The sequence below is a fragment of the Helicoverpa zea genome, chromosome 1, assembly GCF_022581195.2.
Source record: "Helicoverpa zea isolate HzStark_Cry1AcR chromosome 1, ilHelZeax1.1, whole genome shotgun sequence".
Classification (NCBI taxonomy): Eukaryota; Metazoa; Arthropoda; class Insecta; order Lepidoptera; family Noctuidae; genus Helicoverpa; species Helicoverpa zea.
The window spans coordinates 4,716,667-4,737,787 of NC_061452.1; the positions used below are offsets into that span (position 1 = coordinate 4,716,667).

Genomic DNA, 21,121 nt, shown 5'->3' on the forward strand with positions numbered 1-21,121 from the left:
CCTGTTATTCGTTACTCGCCAATTTAGGAATACCTACCGCTAACCACAAAACCTTATACGACACTTCAGGCTTCATTAAAATTAGTTCACGAATTTAATACGGTACAATTACATGAAAAAAATACAGTTACATAATACACAATATAATGTAAGGCAACGGTTCCCTTCGTCCGTCGATACGTTTCAAATGTCCCTCACGTCTGTCTTTGACGGACACTGTGCGCATACGCAACCATATTGCACCAATGCATGCAAGTGTACCAGCGCAAATTGTAGAATTATTCATTATTATTCGACCTTAATGGAACCTATGGGGACTCGTCTAGACACGACACCATAAAAGCATGGATAAGCTCGTGTTTGCGTATTGAAATTATCCACACCGTTATATTAATTGGGCGTACGCAAATTTAATATTAATATTTCGTTAATATGGCTTGAAACAATTAGCCGCGATTGGAACGTTATGTATCCGTTTTAGTAGACTTATTTAATTCAGATTATTTTTGCAATGAAGGCAAAACCCACAAAACAAATATTACATTTACGTAATTGCAAATGAATAAATGATAATATAATTAATACAAAAATGTCACATCCGTAATTTTACATTGGATAATCACGGGATTAAAGCCGAGACCTCGAGATTAACTCGAGATTAAATTGTTTAATCGTTATCACATTCTACATCTCTCACTAAGAAGTCATTATCTCTGATAGACTAGCGATATCACAAAAATATTACTGATTATAATAGATTAATTAGCGATTAGTTTAAACATGTTTTGATTTTTAATTTAATTAAAACTACAGAACAAATTAGACATTTCGTAGCTTGTTTTTTAAATGGTAACATGCGTCATATGAATTTATATTCGCGATTAAAGATTTCCTTAATGAGAGTAATAAGGCGTTAACATTGAATTAATTTTAAGCGCGGTCAAGATCTTAATCTTAATGTTGTATAAATGTTATTTTCTGCGTCAATGCACCTTTCACCTACTTTAAGTCATTTGTTTTTAACATGCAATGTTGTCTAAGCCACGCTTTTCTTTCGTAGAATCTGTCGGCGGAACTCAGGCGCAGCAAGACGCCCCCCCGGCGGTCGCCGGAGGAGCGCACGGTGCCGCGCCCCCCCTCCGCACCGGTGCACCACGAGCGCATCCAGCACACCCCGCATACCCCTCACCTGTCGCCCAAGAAGGAGGCCTTCAACAACCTACTGAACAAAGGTATTACTGGTGAGTACACCATTTTGAATGAGTTTAAAATTATAAATCTTCTGCTGATGATGGTAATATGGAAAATTAAGCTTCATTCAACGCTACCAAATCAACATCGAAACTGTCTTATCCATTTTGATCAGCTTGAGAAAGTCCAAACGCCCCTCAAATGTCTTGTAAGACAAGTAAGAGTGCATTATTCGTAGTCACGCACTATTCTTCGGCCCCCTTTGTATAAATACGGTTCATCTGTACAGTTCTAGTTAATCTGATGGCATTATTGATTCTCTGATATCTTTCGGTCGTTAAATCAAACGTTCGCAGTATATGTATGCGCCAGTTATTACAATATTTATATATGCGTCTATAAAATCTGGCAATGTTTATTGAATAGTTTCTAAGGAGTTACCTCTTTGGAGTTAGTTATTCTGTACCGTTTATGTTTTATTGTGATTGCGGCAAGCACGTCAGTTTGTTTATCAAGCTAGAGAAATTAAAAAAATATAGTAAGTAATGTGTACAAGAAATCTTATCAATGGATGTAAAGTGATTAATTGTCGCAATGACACAAATGTTTTAGTGACCGATAATACTGATCATGTGTTTCTATTCGACACAACGTAACGTATGTGCTGCAAACTGTATCTGCAAATGATTACGCTTAGGATAAACTACGGTTAGTCTTGGTAGGCCCACTCACCGGCTAATGAGCAAAACCCCCAAATCCGCACAGCTAATTTCACGAGCAGTTTGGCGCTGCATTGCGCTTGTAAACCGAACCGGCTTCATCCACTTCCCATACATCGTAATACCGCTCCATACCCTACCTAATAATTCCTCATTCATTCGCCTCTTTATAAATCATAATCTCTAAATCTACCGTCTCCTGTCCTCTCTTTTTAATATAAATCCCTTTTGTCCCATCCCTTTCTAGTTCTTTTACCCCTTAAATCTAATCCGGCACATCCCGTCTGTAAGGCGCGCTCAAAGCATAAGCTCAAGTGCACACGCAGCACGCACATTAACACACATACAGTGTGTACATGCTTTAGCATTATTTTTTATTCTTACGTAGGTCTCAAGATAAATTAAACACCTAATGGGTAGCATTAGAATTATGTAAAAGATTTATTTTGAATAATTTTCAAATATTTGAAAATTACTTTATCCTTGAAGTTTTGGGAACTTAACATCAATTTTGGAATTATCTATTTTTTCATAGACATTCGATTTTTTACTTCACTTAACCTTGTGTTCACTGAAAACATTAGTCTTAACTGTATTAGCATAAATTGCAACTTGCCACATAGAATGTGAATAAGTGCATAGATAAAATAAAACTTTATTGTCGGTTGCGCAAGCCGAATGAAAAGTATTAACAAGAAGACTATAAGTAGCGTTAGTAGAAGTAGTGTTGTCCCGCCAATCGGCAGTGAGTTAATGCCTAATGCCACTAATCGGGCGTTATAAATCATTATTAATTTCGAATCGGCCGCGCCGCCCGCGCCGCCGATCCGTGCCGATTAGCGATTGCACAATGGCCGACGGATTACGCTCGACGTTGAAGATATATCTTTTTGTCAAATCGTACCTGAGTACCGTCAGAAGATTATATCTGGAAGGAAATACTTTGATTTTAATTGTAGTTTAGTTTTTTCCTGATACATACCTTATTGGCATTGTTCTTCATAATCGTACACGCTTATTTTTGTAAATATGTATGTCTCCGTTAGCTTTTCATTTCAGGAAGTTTTAGCAACCCACTGAATAAAATAAAAACTTGACTAAAACTATTATAACCCTATTTCTACGAAAAGCTCTATTATTTCAGGAAAAATAAGTTTTTACCTAAGAATACTTTTTCCAATATTATTTGGTTTGCTCTATTTTCAGTAAACGGCTTTGGTCTTCCCACATATAATTTTGCGTAAAACTGGAAACAAAATGTGAAATGAAAATTCTTTATTTTAAAATTCTGTTGTCAACCCTACTTTACACGAATAAGCCAGTTTTATATAGATAAGCCGATTTATATTTTTTTTATTATACCTTATTATAATCTTTTATTTTATATTTAAGACTAACGTATGTACCTAAGCATGGTTTTATGGCCAAAACGAACGGTATGTTTCTAAAATTTAAATGATAATTTTATATCTTCTTACGACTTAGTTTATCGCGGAATATTGGCTATTAAGTAATAATAATGTTTGGATATCTTTCTGAACTGTTTATCTAATACACGTTATCGTGAATAAATATTTAATTTTATATTTAATAGATAGCATATTTTATAATCCCAGATTAGCAAAGGGTTTTTTAATAAGAGTCTTATCAAGATTAAAACCAATATTGATTTTAAAATATTAATGGGAAATCAATAAGTAAGTCTCTTTTTCTTGACACTAAGCATTCAAGTATAAATTTTTCCTTATGTAAAATTAATAACTAAAATGTTTCAATCTTAATGAATGTGTGTGACTTACTTTTTATTACCTATCTTGAGAACCAAATTAATCATGACAAAGTAGGGTACTATTGTCATAATAGGTACCTATAAGTACAGAATATGATAAGGTTTATAGATAGTCACCGACCACAGACCCAACACGCAACGGTGTGAACTCCAAAGAAATCATAATGAGTAGGTTATATGTATTGATAATTATAATAATAATGATTGTGGGTAACCACATAAGTGTCAGTCTTGCATTACCATTGATAATTAACATAAAAAATAAACTAATTAGCCTCTACTTATACTGTTCCTTTACTTCACAAAAAAAATCATACTAAAAATATTTATTGAAATAGGTAAACCAAAAAAATAACATCTAGAAAAATGGGATCCTATTATCACAAATACCATCCTTAAACTAGAAATAAAACAATATAATTGTTCTAGACTTTTACGCCAACGGATTCGTAGAAAAATCCTTATCGGTAGAATTTCCCGGCGAATAATACGTTTCTACGTAAATGAAGAAGTAAAAAACAAAAGAAATCCGAAAACACATATCAAATTCATAACTGTCATCGTATGACGTGACACATATTATTATTAGGGCCGGTACACACGGGCGGAGCTTTATCTCTGGGCGACATGAGGCTGATCCAGCCCGGATGATCCGGATCAACGGGATCCGCGAGCGTGTGTGTGAACGTGTTATCGATTTAATGTACGACTTACTTGTTGTTTTTTTTTGCATGTGTGTGTGTGTTGTGACCTTTAGGGGTTATGTATTTTTTTGGGTAAGCTTGCAGTTTCGGACATTCTTTTCAAAATTGAAATAAGATCACGACTATGATTTAGCTTCTGTACTTCTCAAAAATTAACTTCTTCTGGGTTAAAAAATATGTCACTGATTAAATGTTATGTTTTCGTTAAAAATTGCATTCACCTTGATTTGATGATGAATGAATATTGATTGATAAAAAATACGCATTTCTGACGCGGTTTACAATCTCATGATATTTTTATCTTCGACGAATCTGAATGTAATTAAGTCAATGCCATGTTATGACTTAAAATTCTAAATATAATCGATACGTTTTCTCACACTAATGATATCGATATATGTAGTGTGACGTCATTTCTCGATGATAAGATACAATTGCGATTTTTACGAAATCCACGGAATATCTGATACTTAAGTATTATTTGAAAATCCGGGGTTATGATAAACTGTTGCGAAGTGATTATGACTGATTATGAAAATTAGAAATTCCATTTCATTTTGTGATAGCATTTTGGGAACACAGAAAAATAAAATAGATATTACCTACATGTTTATAAGTATTTAAAATATCATATAAAATATTTAAAATATGTATTCTCGCAGTAACTATAGAAGTGCTTAACTTTTTTTGGTGTGCATAGTGCGATAACCCATAAAACCAGATTATCGTTACGTAAAAGATTTATGCATATTTTCCTATACCGCGTTAAAAAGAGATTTTCTCACTAAGTCGTTTAATTTATTAATAACAAATGTCTAATGAACGTGGGAAAGTAGTATGTTAAAATGATAAGCATTTATTAGTCTTTTCACAATAGTAACAAAGCATACATAGTTTGCATAGTGCAATACTTAGTTTTTGTAACACTAAAACATGTCTTTATATGTAAAACTTTTATATAAAAATGCCTCTGTATTTTCACATCAGAACTAATAACACCTACACTAAAATTAAAAACAAAAAATCCCAGAGACTGCGATCAAAGTTCAATCTGTCCCACTAGTGCGACCACAAAACGATAAATTCAAAAGATTCCCAGAATACATTTTCCATATTCAAAATCCATAATATTGTCGACCTCGGTAGCTAGGTAGGTACCTCGTACATCCCGATCCGGCGGTCGCGTAATCCGGCTTAGGACTGATCCGCGTATACTCGTGTATGTGAACACCCTACGGTTATATTGTTTCGTAGTGAGCAGTGTGAGCCTTGTTTGTTGTTGCAATCGATATTTTTCTAGAATTTAGAAAAAAGAATGTGGCTTCTACACCTATTTTTGTCGGTTCTAATAGTGTTTCAAGAACTACAAGCACATTTGCAAGGCTTCAAAAATGTTCGGGTTAAAAAATCCTTGTTCAAATCCACGCGTAGCTATCCCTGTTTTATCCATTCGTACTTTTAAAAGCTTAGTACCATGGGTATGGACAGGAACAAAAATCGTTTAGGTACTGGCTAACACAATGTTTTATTTTAGACACGCATTCAATGCGACTAAGTCAACGAATTTATCTATGACATACGTAGTAGAAATATTTTATTATTTTTGACCGAATCCTGAAACTGAAAGAAGTATGTCACATTTACTTCTGTTTTATTAAGAACTGCAGTAAATAATTAGATTCATCCAAATAAAATTGAAATATGAACTTGACAATCTCAAAAGTTATCAAAGTGTAAGTTTGCAAAAAGGACACTACACCACACAAACGGCAAAGAAGATCCACTCTAAAACGTCTTTTCTGTCGCATCTGAAGTTCTTCCACAACTGGTCTATCTCAGTCGCATTTATGATAATCGTAAACACCGGTGGCCGTACAATTATGTAAACGATCGATATTATAGCGAGTATCAATAATCTCGCGGTGGTCATCACCTTGGAATTTATGGTCTATTCCACTATAAACTATTATTTACATTTCGTAGCTTTAATAAACTTAATAATCTACAATATTTATGTTGTATTTAGATTATCGATATTTAATTTAATTTTATTTGAAAAAGAAATAATTTTACGATCTCTGGACAAGATGACACAGACGAGATAAAGCAAAACTATACTCAATAAATGAGAGTTCCCTAATTTTATTTCTGTCCTGCTAATAAACGCAAACGTTTACAAAAACTCTGATTGCCAACGAACACATAAGAAAAGTCCATTATACTATATAAATTACGTCACAAATCCCAGGCAAGTTATTCAACGAAATCCGGATTCCAGTAATCCGGTAGGAGATGTATCCCGGACGGTGGCCGGCCGCTGCCGCCTAATCTCCCTGATCCGGATCACGAATACTTAGCTCTATATGTATGTTCTACTTAGCTAGCTTTCTACGTGTTGGAGCTCCTCAGGTCTTTGTTAGAAACTAGGATTTTCCACTGAATACTAGTTCAGACCGGTTCAGACCCGATTTTACTTGTTAAATCCGTCTATTTTTATTACTCTGAATGGACGGACAAAAAGTCGGAGCTGTGTTTGTTAGAATTTCGCGTGTTTTTCTTGTTGGCTATCAATTAAAATAACGGTTTGTAGTGAAATTCGCTGTGCAATTCTAAAGTTTGGTTCTATTGAGAAAAGTACTTTATGTTTCGAAGCTTTTATTGGATCGATACGTTCTGCTTTCCTAACATAGCTTAACACATATGTATACAAAACAAATGACTACATCGATAATCTCCAACCGATTAACTTTTACCTAATTACACGGGGGATTACATTACCCAATCATATCAATGCAATGGACTGGTTACCACGTGCGTGGGGCGCGGGCGGCTGGAAGGTGAGGAGGGGAGGGGGGGTGCCTCCTCCATCAATCATCTTGAGATAATCTGCTGTACTTCAGCCCAATTTGAGGCATGCACTCGGCTTAACGCACACATACAAACAACCGGTTTCACGATGAGCTAGCTACTACACGGGCTTTGGAAGTCCGCAAATGATAATCGTAAAAAGATTGTGATTAAACTTTTTTTGTGGGGTCTGAAGTTCTTTTTTGTTGTAGCTTTTTTGATTGTATTTTAGAATTCTTACTTTATTGGCACAGATATTTTTTTTTAAGATTTTGTACATTATTCTGCCTCTCTAGGGATACAATCAAAGTTTCCTCAACATGCATTATTTAGATTTTCACATACGAGAATACATCTAAAAAACTGCACTAATAACTAGCTCAGGGTTACCAAAACTATCGTTTAATGTTTATCAAGCTTATTTCCCCAAGGTGTACGGCAGTCGTTTGTCAGACACAATTCGAAATCAAACGATAAACGGCTCGTGATTACAATACACATTTCAACATTTCAATGTGTGCGTATGATAATGCAAATCCTTTACGATTATTCTTTTGTGTCTGACTTTAATTTGGTTTTAAACCCACTACTACATACGTACAGGCGCGTATATACGTAACAACACGGGCACGTTTCCGTGTGTGAATTAATCCGGCGGCAACAACAGAGAGAGGCAATCAGCTGAGCCTCTGATCAATCGATAAAAAATCGTGGCGGTGGAGTCGTGTGGACAAATAAGCGTGAGCTGTAGGCTCTGGTAACGGATGATCCGGACCATTTGTCAAGATTAGGCTTACGGGCCGAGGCGCGGATTGTCACTCCGGTTCTACAGCCCGCCCTGCAGCCCGGACGGTCAAGCGGGAGCTTTTTGTCGTCCCACATTATACGAGCGCAACAATCCTTGTTCGCAAACGTTTTATTTCACTAGGTATATTGAATTAGTGTAAACATCAACATTATAAATTAAAATAAAAGTCTACCACATAATCCGGGGCATAATAATTTCATTAGCATCACTAAATCTAAATACGTTTTTGAGACAATTCCTCTCATTGTTTAGGGCATCGTAAAAACCATAGAAGTGAGCGGCAAAGGCCTCGTTCACCCTAATCGCGGGACCCCGTCTGGCGGGCTTAGGGACGGCGCCCTTAACAAAATCTTAATCCCTACAAAGGGTTAGTAATATTATCTTATTACAGTCGCAAGAAATAAACCTTTAATTCTGGAGCTTCCTTTAAAATATGGACGTTGTTAAATTTATGTGCACGAGAATAATATTAATTTAAATTTACACATGAAATTCCCGGCCAATAGTGATTGATATTGACAAAGGGCATTAGATATACGTATAAAAATATTTCATATGCTTATAAGCTAGTTGTAAAATTAATTCCGCAGTAATGTCGTTGACATATTCTAATATGAGTGCTAGCATAACATTAATACAGGATATCTATATTAGCAAAAGCCCTGTCCAGCCATTACTAGGCTCATTTGGAGACAGATCAAAGCAGCTGCTCATATCTCCATTCTGGTGTCGCGGTAATCTGGTGACGGGTTGCAGATACATAAATTTGGCTTCAATCGCACATTCAAAGCCCATTAATCGCGGATTCAGTGTGGACGCACCTTTAATGCATGCGCCGACGTCAGGGATGTGCTCATTCATTTATTATTCTTCTTTGTAAGACTGTAGGAATTAATTAAACTTTTAATCAGAATTGATTGATTAATATCGTTGTATGACAAAGCCAAAAAATATGTGTACCTACCCTACCTTTAGTACTAAAAATGTAATCTTATCTTACAGACACTTTTACTTACTTCACGTTTTATATTTTGACACAAAAGAATGCACAATAAAAAATTGCCCCAAATACTTTCAAAAATATAACTACATATTCTATTTACAGCCAACAAAAACACAGAAAGAACGTATTCAAAAACAAACTAATGCATGGGACATTAAATCCAAAAGATTTAAAGCTTTTCTTAAGAAGATTAAGCTCCCAAATCATAGTTGCGACAGCCCTACAGGATAAACCCGAGTACACACACATGGCTACCACTACCGGTGTATCTCCTGAGATCTGATAAGATTCAAATAAGGGATTAGAGAGGGACGAAGTGAGGATTCGCACGACTCACGTGCGGGTGCGACGGGACCAGAGCACGGGATTATCCTCGACGGACCGCGCCAAGTGTTCCTACGTAATATGTGACGCAGTTGCGCTAAGTATGAAGATTTAGCTCTGGATTTGAAAGAATGCGAAATTAAGGTATTAAGTGTGCAAGGCTGGTGTAATGGCCGCTACAAGCTCCAAGTTTTATTCATGATGCAGAGTTGTTTGGTTCTGATAGTCCTTATTTGGAATTTGATGCTTCACATCTCTTAACTATTACTTTTAGTAATATCCTAAACAGTCGGATGAACTCTTAAATAATTTAGGTGCTCTTTATTTAGCGAAAATGTATTCCAAATCCGCAATACCCGCAGGTGGCGTTTATTAGCTCAAAAATAATACATCACAACTCTTTATTTGTTAACGGCACGTGTAGGGCAAATATACCCACACATATTTTTATGTTTTCCCGGAACGGAGGATTAAGGTAAGGCGGGATAGGCGAAATCCCAGTATCCGGGATTGCCATGTGCGGGCCTTTTTCAGGATTTTCTCGCCCCAGTCCCTTTTACAATCACTTTTTATTTACAATACAGCCTACACGAGTCAGGTGACAGTTGTTTGTGTGTGTACAAGGAACAAGGTCGTGTGTTGCTGCCTTATCATGGAATTATATTATACTCGGAAAACTAAAGTTCAGGCATTTTGTTGCGTAATTAAATATAAGTACCTAATATTAACTTTATTAGTGGGTATGTATTTTGTATTTTTTTTTTTTTTCTAAAAAAAGTCAGAATATTTATATCGAAACCACCAATAACTTTACACAAAACTTTTCTACCTACATCCCTTTTAATCCCATAATACGAATTCTTTATTCATGTTTATCTAGGGATACACGGCAGGGTTGTCAAACCCCATACATTAAAAAGAATTGAACTCAATCAGGGCTGAAGTTTATACTTTTTTATTCTCTTTTTTCGTTCCGCTGAACTAATCCGTCGGCTTATCTTCAGCTTGCAGTAGAAAGTAACCAGATAAAGCTGGCCATCGTGAAATGAGCTTTAAGAATATGGGGTTAGAGTTGGTAGTTGTGTAGAGGGATGTTATTAGGGGTTCTTCGGTAGTCAATGAACCTCGTAGGACGAAACCACGACCTACCGTAGGGGTTGCAGAGTTGTCGAATGTTTCTACATTCAATGTTTCATTGCTTACGTCAGTTTTTATTGCTCTAAGATTTTGGAGTTTATCTTTTAAGTGAAGCGTGGTTTGTGGTTCCTTATAAATTCAAAACCGACAAGTATTTTGATAGGCGGTAAAACATAGAAGATAACATGTGTGCAATATGGTTAGGAAAATATATAATTGAAAATTCTTTTAAAAATATAGTGAAATAATTCATGAATCCTTGATACTAAAAACTCGTTTTTTATCTCATTAGATATCCCTCCTTACTATTGAGTGCGGATTTTTTAATTCAACAGGATTATCTATATAAATATGCATGTTGTGTGTCTTCACGGGCGCGTGGGTCACAATCGATTAATTTTAAATCTTTTAAGTGGGGGTGCTCTTTGAAAACTGGATTATCTAGATGGCTTTACGCGTGCAATGGGAAATAATATTTAAGTATCTAAAAAGAGAAAATAATTTGATTTCACCACATATTTGTTGGACTCTAGGAATTAATGTTGTCTCATTTATTTCTTTCATAAGTTTGAAGATAATGCCCAATTTATATCTTGGGAGTCATGATGGCTTATAATAATAACTAATTAACTTAGATAAAAACAATTATACGCACTTCGAAGTTCCCTTTTTCAAGAGATTAATGTATAAAACACAAAAAAAAACAACAGTCACAAAAAATAATTATAATTTCCGAACACGCTTTTAATATTTGTTCACAAATATTATGATAATATATTTAATATAACATTATCGGAAAGCAACGATGCTGCGGCCATGTTTGTCCGGGACCTCGTTATATTGGATATAAATATTTTATTCCCGGATAAAGCTGGACCCGGTATAATCCCGCCCGGACCAGAACAAAAAGAGATAAGCCACTAGTACGATTAAATGTACGTTTTTGTTACATTTACATTTTATTATAAGGTCGCCTACATCGACTTATTATCGCAAACCAGATGGTAGCGCCCAGATAGAACTTTAAAGGTTTAAATAAAACTACTTTTACGGATTTTATCGCGTTATATTAAGTTATATTAAGTTTAAAGGTTACTAATAAAAAATGGTTCACGGATAAACCTTCGCGGAATAAGTTTTTGACCAATAAAATGTATTATCCACCACGTGTATAATTTGTTTTGAGTTGTAAACGAGATAAGTGCGAGTAATTACGTCAAAATAGTGTCGTTTTTTTCCACTATACCTACATAATTAACGCGATAGATACATGTGTCGATAAGCCGCTAAGTACATGCTTAATTTTTTGCTCTTATACAAGACAGATACGAGATAAAATTTTGAAAATACATAAAATAAAAGAAGCAATCTTATTTCACTGTAAAATGGCATCTCTCGTAAGAAAATGAAACAGTTTTCCTAGCCGCAAGTGTCACTTTTCTAAAGGCGAGAGCACACTGAACTCAAATCGTCTTTTACCGCTTGCCGTACGGCCCGTCTCTTTCTAAAATGTCGGACGCGACTTACCACATCCTACAACATTTCCTTCTTCTATTTACTTGGTATCCCTGTATCCTCAACATATTCTCCCCAAATAAATATCAAAGAAAAATAAACATGAAATATCACGGTAATTACGAACAATACAGCCATCCGGCAAATGTACGGTTTTTGTTTACCGTCGTTTGATGTTGACGACTTATCCAATAACGTTAATGCTCAAGGTGCCTATATGGTACCGGCAGTTTCCTTTAGCACGATACGAATATCAATTGATTAGCTTAATGTAATAACACAAATACAATGATTCATCACCGTGTTTTCGTGCACGGTTCCTGTCGGGTTCTCTGATAGCTTTTACGACTTCTGTATTAAGGTTACGATTATCATAATGGTGGTCTTCGAATCCAGGTAACAAAGGCGTGACGTCACATATAGACCAGGATTATGTGGGTTTCATACATGAATCAGTTTTATAATAGCCGATACGTGGAAATGCGCCGGCTTGCGGTCTGGGCTAGGCATAGAAAAAAAACTTCCTGTACGTGACGCTAGTGCTGCTATTGACGTTCCTACGATGCGTATGCTTATGAGTACATGTATGATCTGAACTTCATATCAATATACTCTTCTATGGAAGGCCTCAATTGTTTTGGAATTTCCTTCTAGATATGGTAATTTTTCCACGAATTGCGTAAATTATGACAGAGCGCAGTTCTACAGTATTGTTTAATATGTACTTTCATTCCCAAAATCAATATTCAATGGCAGTCAATATTAAACCTACTTAAAATAGATGAATTCCGCACCACTCATATGAGCGGAGCTATCATTGTATGAATGGCGGTTCCCGGCGCTCGCTCCGCGGTCCCCGATCCGATCCGCCCGTGCCCGCTTAAGCCAGATTTCAATAGAGTATAATCTCGCCCTAATGAATCTCCAATCCGGATTACCGAGGGGCCCCTATAATAGACGAGCGACGGCCATTGCAAACGAGTGGGATTTAGTTTAGAAAAAACTTTGATTAGTCTAGTGCGCGTCGGTCTGAATACCGGGAACCGATTAATATTTAAATGTGGCGTAACACTGGCACATTTGTTTTGTTCCATGTGCCAAAGAAATAATAGATATAATTCCCTTGGAACCGATTTCTCATCGAGACGCATCAAGGAACTACCTATGTCTTAATTCAGATGTCTGATTCCGTCCAATAAATTGTAAAGGCCGCACGACACTCGGCTAATCCCATTGGCGGGCATTAGAACGGCTTTGTGCGGACAGATCGCGCTCGCACGCCGAAATTACCTAGCAATTGGTAGCCGCGCCGAATTGCCAGCGGGCTCAGTCTAAATCGGCTGCAGACACTTTTATTGCGCGGCGAAATCCCGCTGACCCGAGCTCGAGCCGATCCCGGCTTCCGTTTTATCCCGGCCCCGCTTAATCCCGGATTTGACGTCGCTTAATCCGAACCCGTGTTGGATATCGCGTCGACACAGGCCTCACCCGTACTCTTGTTTCTATACTATCCTATATTGATTTCGGATTTCGCGGCACACCTTCATTGAACTCGCATAAAAGCACGCGTAAACAAAGCGAATGCGGACCTTTTGGGGATTACCTCGACGCGCACGCCGATATAATAACAAATTAATAATAAATTTTTTTATGATGAAATAATTCAATCGAGACAAAAGTAATCCATAACTATCTCCCTGACACGGGATTATGCAGCGCGAAATGTATCGCTTTCAGATATTTGGACTCAATGATATAAAATTTCATGCAAAAAAATGAGCAGATTAATTTGTGTTTTCATTGGGTGGTGCGTTATGCGAAAAATTGAGCGATCGGGAAGCAAATGAAAATGATCGCCTCATATTATTTTATTCTCGATGGGTTGTAGTTCGCAAAGTGCACTACTTACCAACCCTGACTGAAAAGTCTATTATTGAATCATTGATGCAATTTCGCTTTGTTTACAGTGAATAGAATTGAACTTACGTTTTCCCGTTACCGATTCTAATGTACTTTCACGATATTTGCATAAATCATTATACTAATGTACCATTGAAAAGATGATGTTATTAAACTGGTACATTTGCGTCTGTACACACAGCGGATTTGCCAAAATACATAATTATATTTCGCGTTTAGAAGCCAAAATTATATTTGATGGTAAAGTGAATAGTCGACTATTTCCCATTTTAATAAGGATTATAGTTTCTAGTGCATTTAGTGCACTTCGCGCGGTAAAATTAATTACTAAATCGAGTCTGTCTGCGTGCTCTAAATAGGTACGATTCGTTTCAAAGCCTACCGCGCATACAATTTGAGTAATCCCACCTTTTGACTGGCGGTTAAAGTTATCTAGCTCTAATAACACGACTCTATTGCAGTTTGGGGATGTACTCGTATTATGCATGTTAGTTATCATAATTGTGCTCAGTGGTCATGTTTATTTAAAGGCTACGTTATTTCCTTTTGTAGGTTGTACTTTTGTGTCTTAAGGGCGATTGTGGCACACGTGTAAATCTAATCTTGGCCGATCTTAAAAAAGTTTTTATAGTATTGGACTCGTAGATCGTTGAGCTTATGTGTGCTGCATGAAGAAGTTTGTAAATTGACTATTAGTCAATTAATGTCGATTGATGATTTTGAGAATACGAATACGAGGCGAAATTAAAATTATTTCGTTACCATTTTGGTACTACAACATTATATTCAACAAAGCTCTAACAATAAATTACTTAACAATACAATATAAACAAAATATAACCAATTTGCGTCTCAAATCATAACGAGCACGGCCACAACTAAACATTAGTACAATTTAGGCGATAATGCCGCTAAGTCCTCGTTCACACTAGCTGGCGACTGCGCGACGCTAATTAGCGGGCCGGCCGTGCAGCCTAAACAGGCTTTTAACTTTTCAAATGTTTCATTAACTGCGCTGCGATTATTTGGTCGCTATTTGCACCGCCATTGATTGAGAATGGACGCATTAGTGACTCAGTTAATACAGTTTAGCCGATTAATTTATTTAAATGGTAATAATGTGTTATTGTCGTTTAGCGGAATATGTTAGTTTTGTTGTTTCCAATTTGAATTTAGATGTTATTTGCTGGTTTGTTTTAAGAGGATTTGATTGATTTTGATTTATTTTACTGTGTGCAGTATTAGGTATTAACTCTTTAATTTGTTACATGTAATTTTGAAACAGTTTAGAATAAATGTAGTGATTTTTTACTGGACCTTCATAATATTAGCCGCTTTGATTTTGTAGATTAATGGCCCAAGTAATGTGGTCTAATTTATGCCTGAGATTAGGGAAGAATTCATGGTCTATCTTGTACAAAAATATTTATTTTATTTATTTATTTAAAATACTTCTTGCACACATAGTACAATGGCGGACTTAACGCCTTAGGCGTTCTCTACCAGTCTACCTTTGGGTGGCGGAGAGAAAGCGTTGGTAGGTGCAAACAAATCTGAAAAACTAGTGTGAAACATATACCTACATATATTACAATACACAAATAAATTAATAAAAATATATATGTATATATATAACTATATAAATATGTACACTACAAACAATACTAATAACATATTAAGGAAGTTAATTTGAAACTGACTATTTATGTTTCTGCCAATTTCCCAAGATAGTGGTCACGAACTTTGAGTTTGAAGGTGTGACGGGTATTTACCATCCTGATCTCCAGAGGTAACTCATTCCAGAGAAGAATAGATTTTACAAAGAAGGAAGAGTGTATGATATCAGAACGATGTGTAGGACATTGTAGAAGGCGATTGTTGAAAGAGCGTAAATTTTCTAAACCATTTTTTTCGGATAAACGGTTACTTAGATGGTTCCCGTTTAAAAACACTTTGAGTAGTACCTATAGGTACGCTCTTGGTAATGTTATATGGGAAGGGTTAGCAACAAAATGGTAGGTACATAATCCAATATCCTATCGCAGAGTTTTAGACAAACGAGTTTGTAACTGAGGCTCGATTAGTTTAAACCTAACTTTTTGCTCGCAATTAAATTAAGCTTATAACTTCGTGTACATGTTTGTGATGGGGTTTCAGGATCGCTTAATGTATGTACTACGACTTTTGTTTTGTATCGTGTCATGGTTTCACTCTTTTCACTGTTAAGTATAATTTTAAATTTTTGCGTAAAAAATATTTTAATTTTATATTTGAAGACTGACTCTATAAAAAAGGATTGAACGTTGAGCAAAAAATATGAGAACTTTTACTTTTTTGGGAAGTGGATAAAAATACGTTCTAGGCCCTCTAGGCAGGTGACTAATTTAAGTGACAAACTACCTACTGAGATATTTACCGTGTAATTAAGCTACATTTATCAAAATTCAGAAATTCAAATTAAAAGAATTTACAACACTGCAGATAAGTCTTTTGACGTATGGAAATATACGAAAAAATTAGCCCGAAGCCTGTCATCAGCCAAAGATTACCACTGAAACATTAGTAATGAGTCTTATGTTTTTACTTGAAATAAATCCGTCCAAGTAAACAATTGAAGTACAATGATATGAGGTGGCTATACTTAGGTACCTACCTATATGTCTTACTTATATTAGGCTGCGTCCACAGAAGGCAAACTCTTAGCAGCCGACTGAGTGAGCCGCAGTGGCGAACTGTGAATTAGCTGCAATCTCAGTTCAATTTTCTTGTCGATTTTTTTTTAACCGAGACAGTCGGCACACGTAACGCCAAAAACTGCATAAAGTGAGCCCAAACGAGTAGACTGTGGACATTCCATGTCAGATATAATATGATTGTACTGTATTACTTTCTCAGTGTTTATGGAAAGGAGTATCTATGGAGTTGCTTGTCGGTTCTAAGACCAAGGAGCGGGTCTACGGGGAACCGTGCAACTACATAGCTTGACTATCGAGTTTTTATAGGCCTATTTGAAAATATAAAAAAATGAGTTTGAGTTTCTGTCGACTGCTAACAGTTTGCCTACTAAAGACACAGCCCTAGGGGTTGGCAGTCGTAATCCGCGGCCCATCCGTACACCAAGACGCCGCTTGTTGCTTGCTTAGTGGGGCTTCCCGCCCGGACACACTTATACACGATAAATATAATATGAGCAATTATGCATTATTATATTCATTAAAATATATACTGAAATAACAATATGTAATAAGTAGGGGTTTTCAAATAAAAAGAGAAAATTAATGGTTTTGTATCAGTGTAGTTACAGTACCTTCTTGTTTTACGTTAGACCTTTATCACAGGTACATTTAAGCATTTTTTAATATATTTTTGAATGTATGTATTGTCTTAGAACCTCGTAGTCGAAAGTGAACAGAAGATAGGGTAAACTACGTACAAGTTGTTTACCTAAATAGAAACATCTAGTAGCTACATCTGACAATAGGATTGAAACAAGAAACAATGTTCAGTTCTTGAGGTATCCCCGACGGCCAGTTTCCTAAACCACCGCAGGATTTAGTTAACCGTCGGACGCACATCGCTGCAGATTAATTATTTATGGACGGCCCCCTACTGCCCGAGGGTAGGTTTAGCTCCCAGACGCTCTCCGATTCCTCTCTCATGCAAACTATTCGTCTTAACGCAAAATTGACGCGCAAACTTAAATATTTACAAATGGTATTTACGCTTCAAGCATTAAGGTCGCTTTTGCTTTGCCTGAATAATTTAAAGGTCCTTTGTCTTCATTGTCCGGCATAAAGATCTGGGGGCTTGCGATGACCACCTTGTCATGGCAAGCTTTGCTGTAAATCTACGTTGCATCTTTGCCGTGGCGTAATCGCTTAAGCCCGGCTGGACTAGTCGCCGCTAAATGAATACCTATAAATTCGTAGACGAGTTCATCGTTTCACAATGGCTACATTATTTATGATACAGGCGATGGAAAATCGATATAAGGAGGGTACGTCTTCCCTAACAATACGTATCGAGTTATGCGTACACGTCGTTTTAATCCTTAAGGCGTAGCAAAGCACGTAATATGTAGAAACCTTCTTAACCTAACAGGATTATCGTGCGGAGGCAAGCATTTCACGGCCGGATCACGCCTTGCCATCGGCTCGGCTAAGGCACAGATTTTATTACACAAATGAGATTAATACTCAAACGCACATTGTTACGTAAAGCCGTAGACATTGTTAACTGCTACGTGCTATCGTAGCGCTCAGGAAAATAAATCTGTTAAGTGGCGTAGCGAGACTAGCGGAGTATCTACGGCGCTTGTCTGTTTCACGTAAATATTTATTGAGATGTAGAGATGAGATTATTTCAAGTAGTCTTTATGAAAATTGCAAACATTTTACATAATATAAGCACCATCTCCACCTACACGTAGTACAGAACAAAGACAAATGAAAGTCGAAATCAGGGGCGTCTTCACACACGCGACGTCGTCGTGCGATACAAGAATTTCTCAACGCTCGTATATTTCTCGGTGTCAATTAAAACGGTAACAAACGTCGTTCTCAAAAAGGCCATTTGTAACGCAGAAACAATCATAGCTCCCGGCGTAAACTGACAAACGACGCCGCGATAGCGAACGTCTAAACCGAGCTTTTGAACTTCTTTGACGCGCAGTCGATAAGCGCGCCGCAGCGACAGGGCATTGTGTCTGTAGCGTTCTTAACAATGGTGTTCGTTTTGCAAGTTTTCACCCAGTCGTAAGTGGGTAAATGTGTTACCGATTGACGAGGGGTGGGACAAAAGGTTGAGAGACACACGACACTCATTCACAGCGCGTTGCCGCAACAACGACTAAGATAATGATGACGTTTCTCTGGGCGCCGCCCTTATATGCGATTGAATTAATTACCCTGTCGGAGTTCGTTAAATCGTATCGGTGTTATAGAATTCACGGGGTTTGTTTGAAAAGCGATATGTGTTTGCTGATTTAAATAAATACAAATGGAAATGAATTTCGTGACATACATTATTACTTTTATTTGTTGTTTTAATTATTTTTTCATACACTTACCTACATTTTTCCACTTCCATGGATAATGATCAAATTTTTATACATATTCTAATTATACTTTAACATTTGTTTTACAACATACAACAAGTCCTACAGCAAATAAACCCTTGTCTGGCTGATTAGAAGTAACAGAGAATTTTCTCAAGAAACATACAACAAATTTTAGAAAAAAGCCTTAAAAAAAAATAAGACATGTACGTGTCTTCACTAAAAGACACTCCAAAAAACATTATCTTACCAAACATTCAACAGCATACAAAATCCAATGAATTAATAAAACGGCGTCAAAACGGTCGTGAGGGGATGAACTGGGGGATGAGTTTCTTAATTAAACCTACAGAGATGACAGGTAACGCCTACACAATTGTCATAATAAGCATTTATGTACAATGTATAAGTAGCGTTATCTTCAAACAATGTCGTACGCGATACGTCTTGAATTACAAACTGACTTCACTTGGTCATATTGTGTTTTGATCTTGAATATGTTTTGTATGGGATAGAAGATGTAGAGAATAACTGTTTAAGTAAAACGGTGTTTTCATAAAGCCTATTCAAGTTTTTAAGCTGTTCATATTCGAGTTTATTTGCCTCAATTGGATTCTGTAAGACAAAATAATTGTCATGCTAATTGTTTCTGCTATCTTCAGTTTAGTTCAGTTTTCTAGAGGGACTAATGCCTGTGGATATCATTGAGTCCAACTAAAACTTAAGAAAGTATTGTTTGTAGCAATCAAATAATCATCCCTTATAAATTTATCTCTTCTATATATGCAGTCATTTACTTACAAAATTGTTATCCAATTCTTAACAACTGGTTTAAACCACACAAAACATAACACCACCAGCACAGTTAACCGGAACTTGTAGTAAACTTAAATCTAGGTATTAAAGTAGAGCATAATAAAGGTTGCGAGGCTTAGACTTAAGCCCTAGCGTCTGAGACCTAGGTCATGTTACCATCGCAGGCAGGACGGTCAGTTGATACCTATGCACGGCTTAACTTACTTAAGAACTTACGTACTTAGGATATGCAGTTTTGTCGTACAGATTTTTAGACCCATTTTTCACGACAATATAAGTGTCAATATAAGTGCTTGCTTTGAAAAAAGAATGTGAAAAATCATTAATCAGTGGTTTTAAGAAAACTGAGGTTTATATTGTCGGTGAACTTATGAGGAATATTTTAGAAATCTTTGGTGTGGATACGAGTGGAATTTAAGTATATTGGACTGATTTTAGTAATGTTTTTTGGTAACATGATAAATATTGCCATCCAGTTTCCATAACATAATATTACGCATTGAACGCGCTTACATGCATATTTTCAAAAGAAAAGTGACTCGCAATAAAATCTTCCAAACAGACACGACATCTAAACACAGAATCCAGTATTTTTAAAGCCTCCAGGTACATAGTATTTACATTGTTTAGGCTAGCATTAGACCGTCTGCCGCGGTCAGGTGAAAGTTTAGAGGGCCACTGTAAGGGGATTATCAGACGACCCGAGTGTTAGTCCACATTCAGACCTCCGCTACATTAAACTGTTAAACTTCATTTTTGAGTTACAGTTGCTGTTTCATTCAATTTAGATGTTAGAGTTTTTGGGGATATGGTTAATTTAATTAATGACTAAAGCAAACCTACGAATAGACATACAATTGATATATTATGCCTTAAATAACAGTTAATTTAAAGAACGACTTAAGTAAACCAGACTAACGGACATATAGTATTGGTATATGCCGTAAACAACAAGATGAAAGAAGCATAATTCTGCTGAGGTTCAAAAATAATGAAAGCTCCATAGGCTAAATCGAAATTAGATATTGCTTGAACGCGCTAATCTCAGGAACTAATGGTCCTACTCGAAAAAAATATGATGCACTTTTAGAAAGCCCATTTATTAGCAAAGCCCAGTAGGCAATTTTTATACGGATGCGAGATGTAGTTTCTTCTGAAACAACAGGTGGAAGATATAAGGTTTAAGATATAATATTTATACACAATACAGGTACAATTGCAAATTGTATAGGCCTATTCTATACATCCGTGCTTTCCCTCCATAACACAACAAATACGTTGTAAATATAATT

At 36.3% G+C, this 21,121-nt stretch overlaps 1 protein-coding gene across 3 annotated transcripts in view; it reads left to right on the forward strand.

The window, feature by feature from the left end:
- Positions 1–21,121, forward strand: part of LOC124633445 (homeobox protein dve-1) — a 66,482-nt gene that overhangs the window by 32,919 nt on the left and 12,442 nt on the right. For 2 of the 3 annotated variants that reach the window (XM_047168673.1, XM_047168688.1), the window contains exon 2: positions 1,061–1,241. In XM_047168673.1, the coding sequence (XP_047024629.1) occupies positions 1,061–1,241 (181 nt within the window). The remainder of the gene's footprint in view (positions 1–1,060; positions 1,242–21,121) is intronic. The other variant, XM_047168681.1, reaches the window with a different exon arrangement.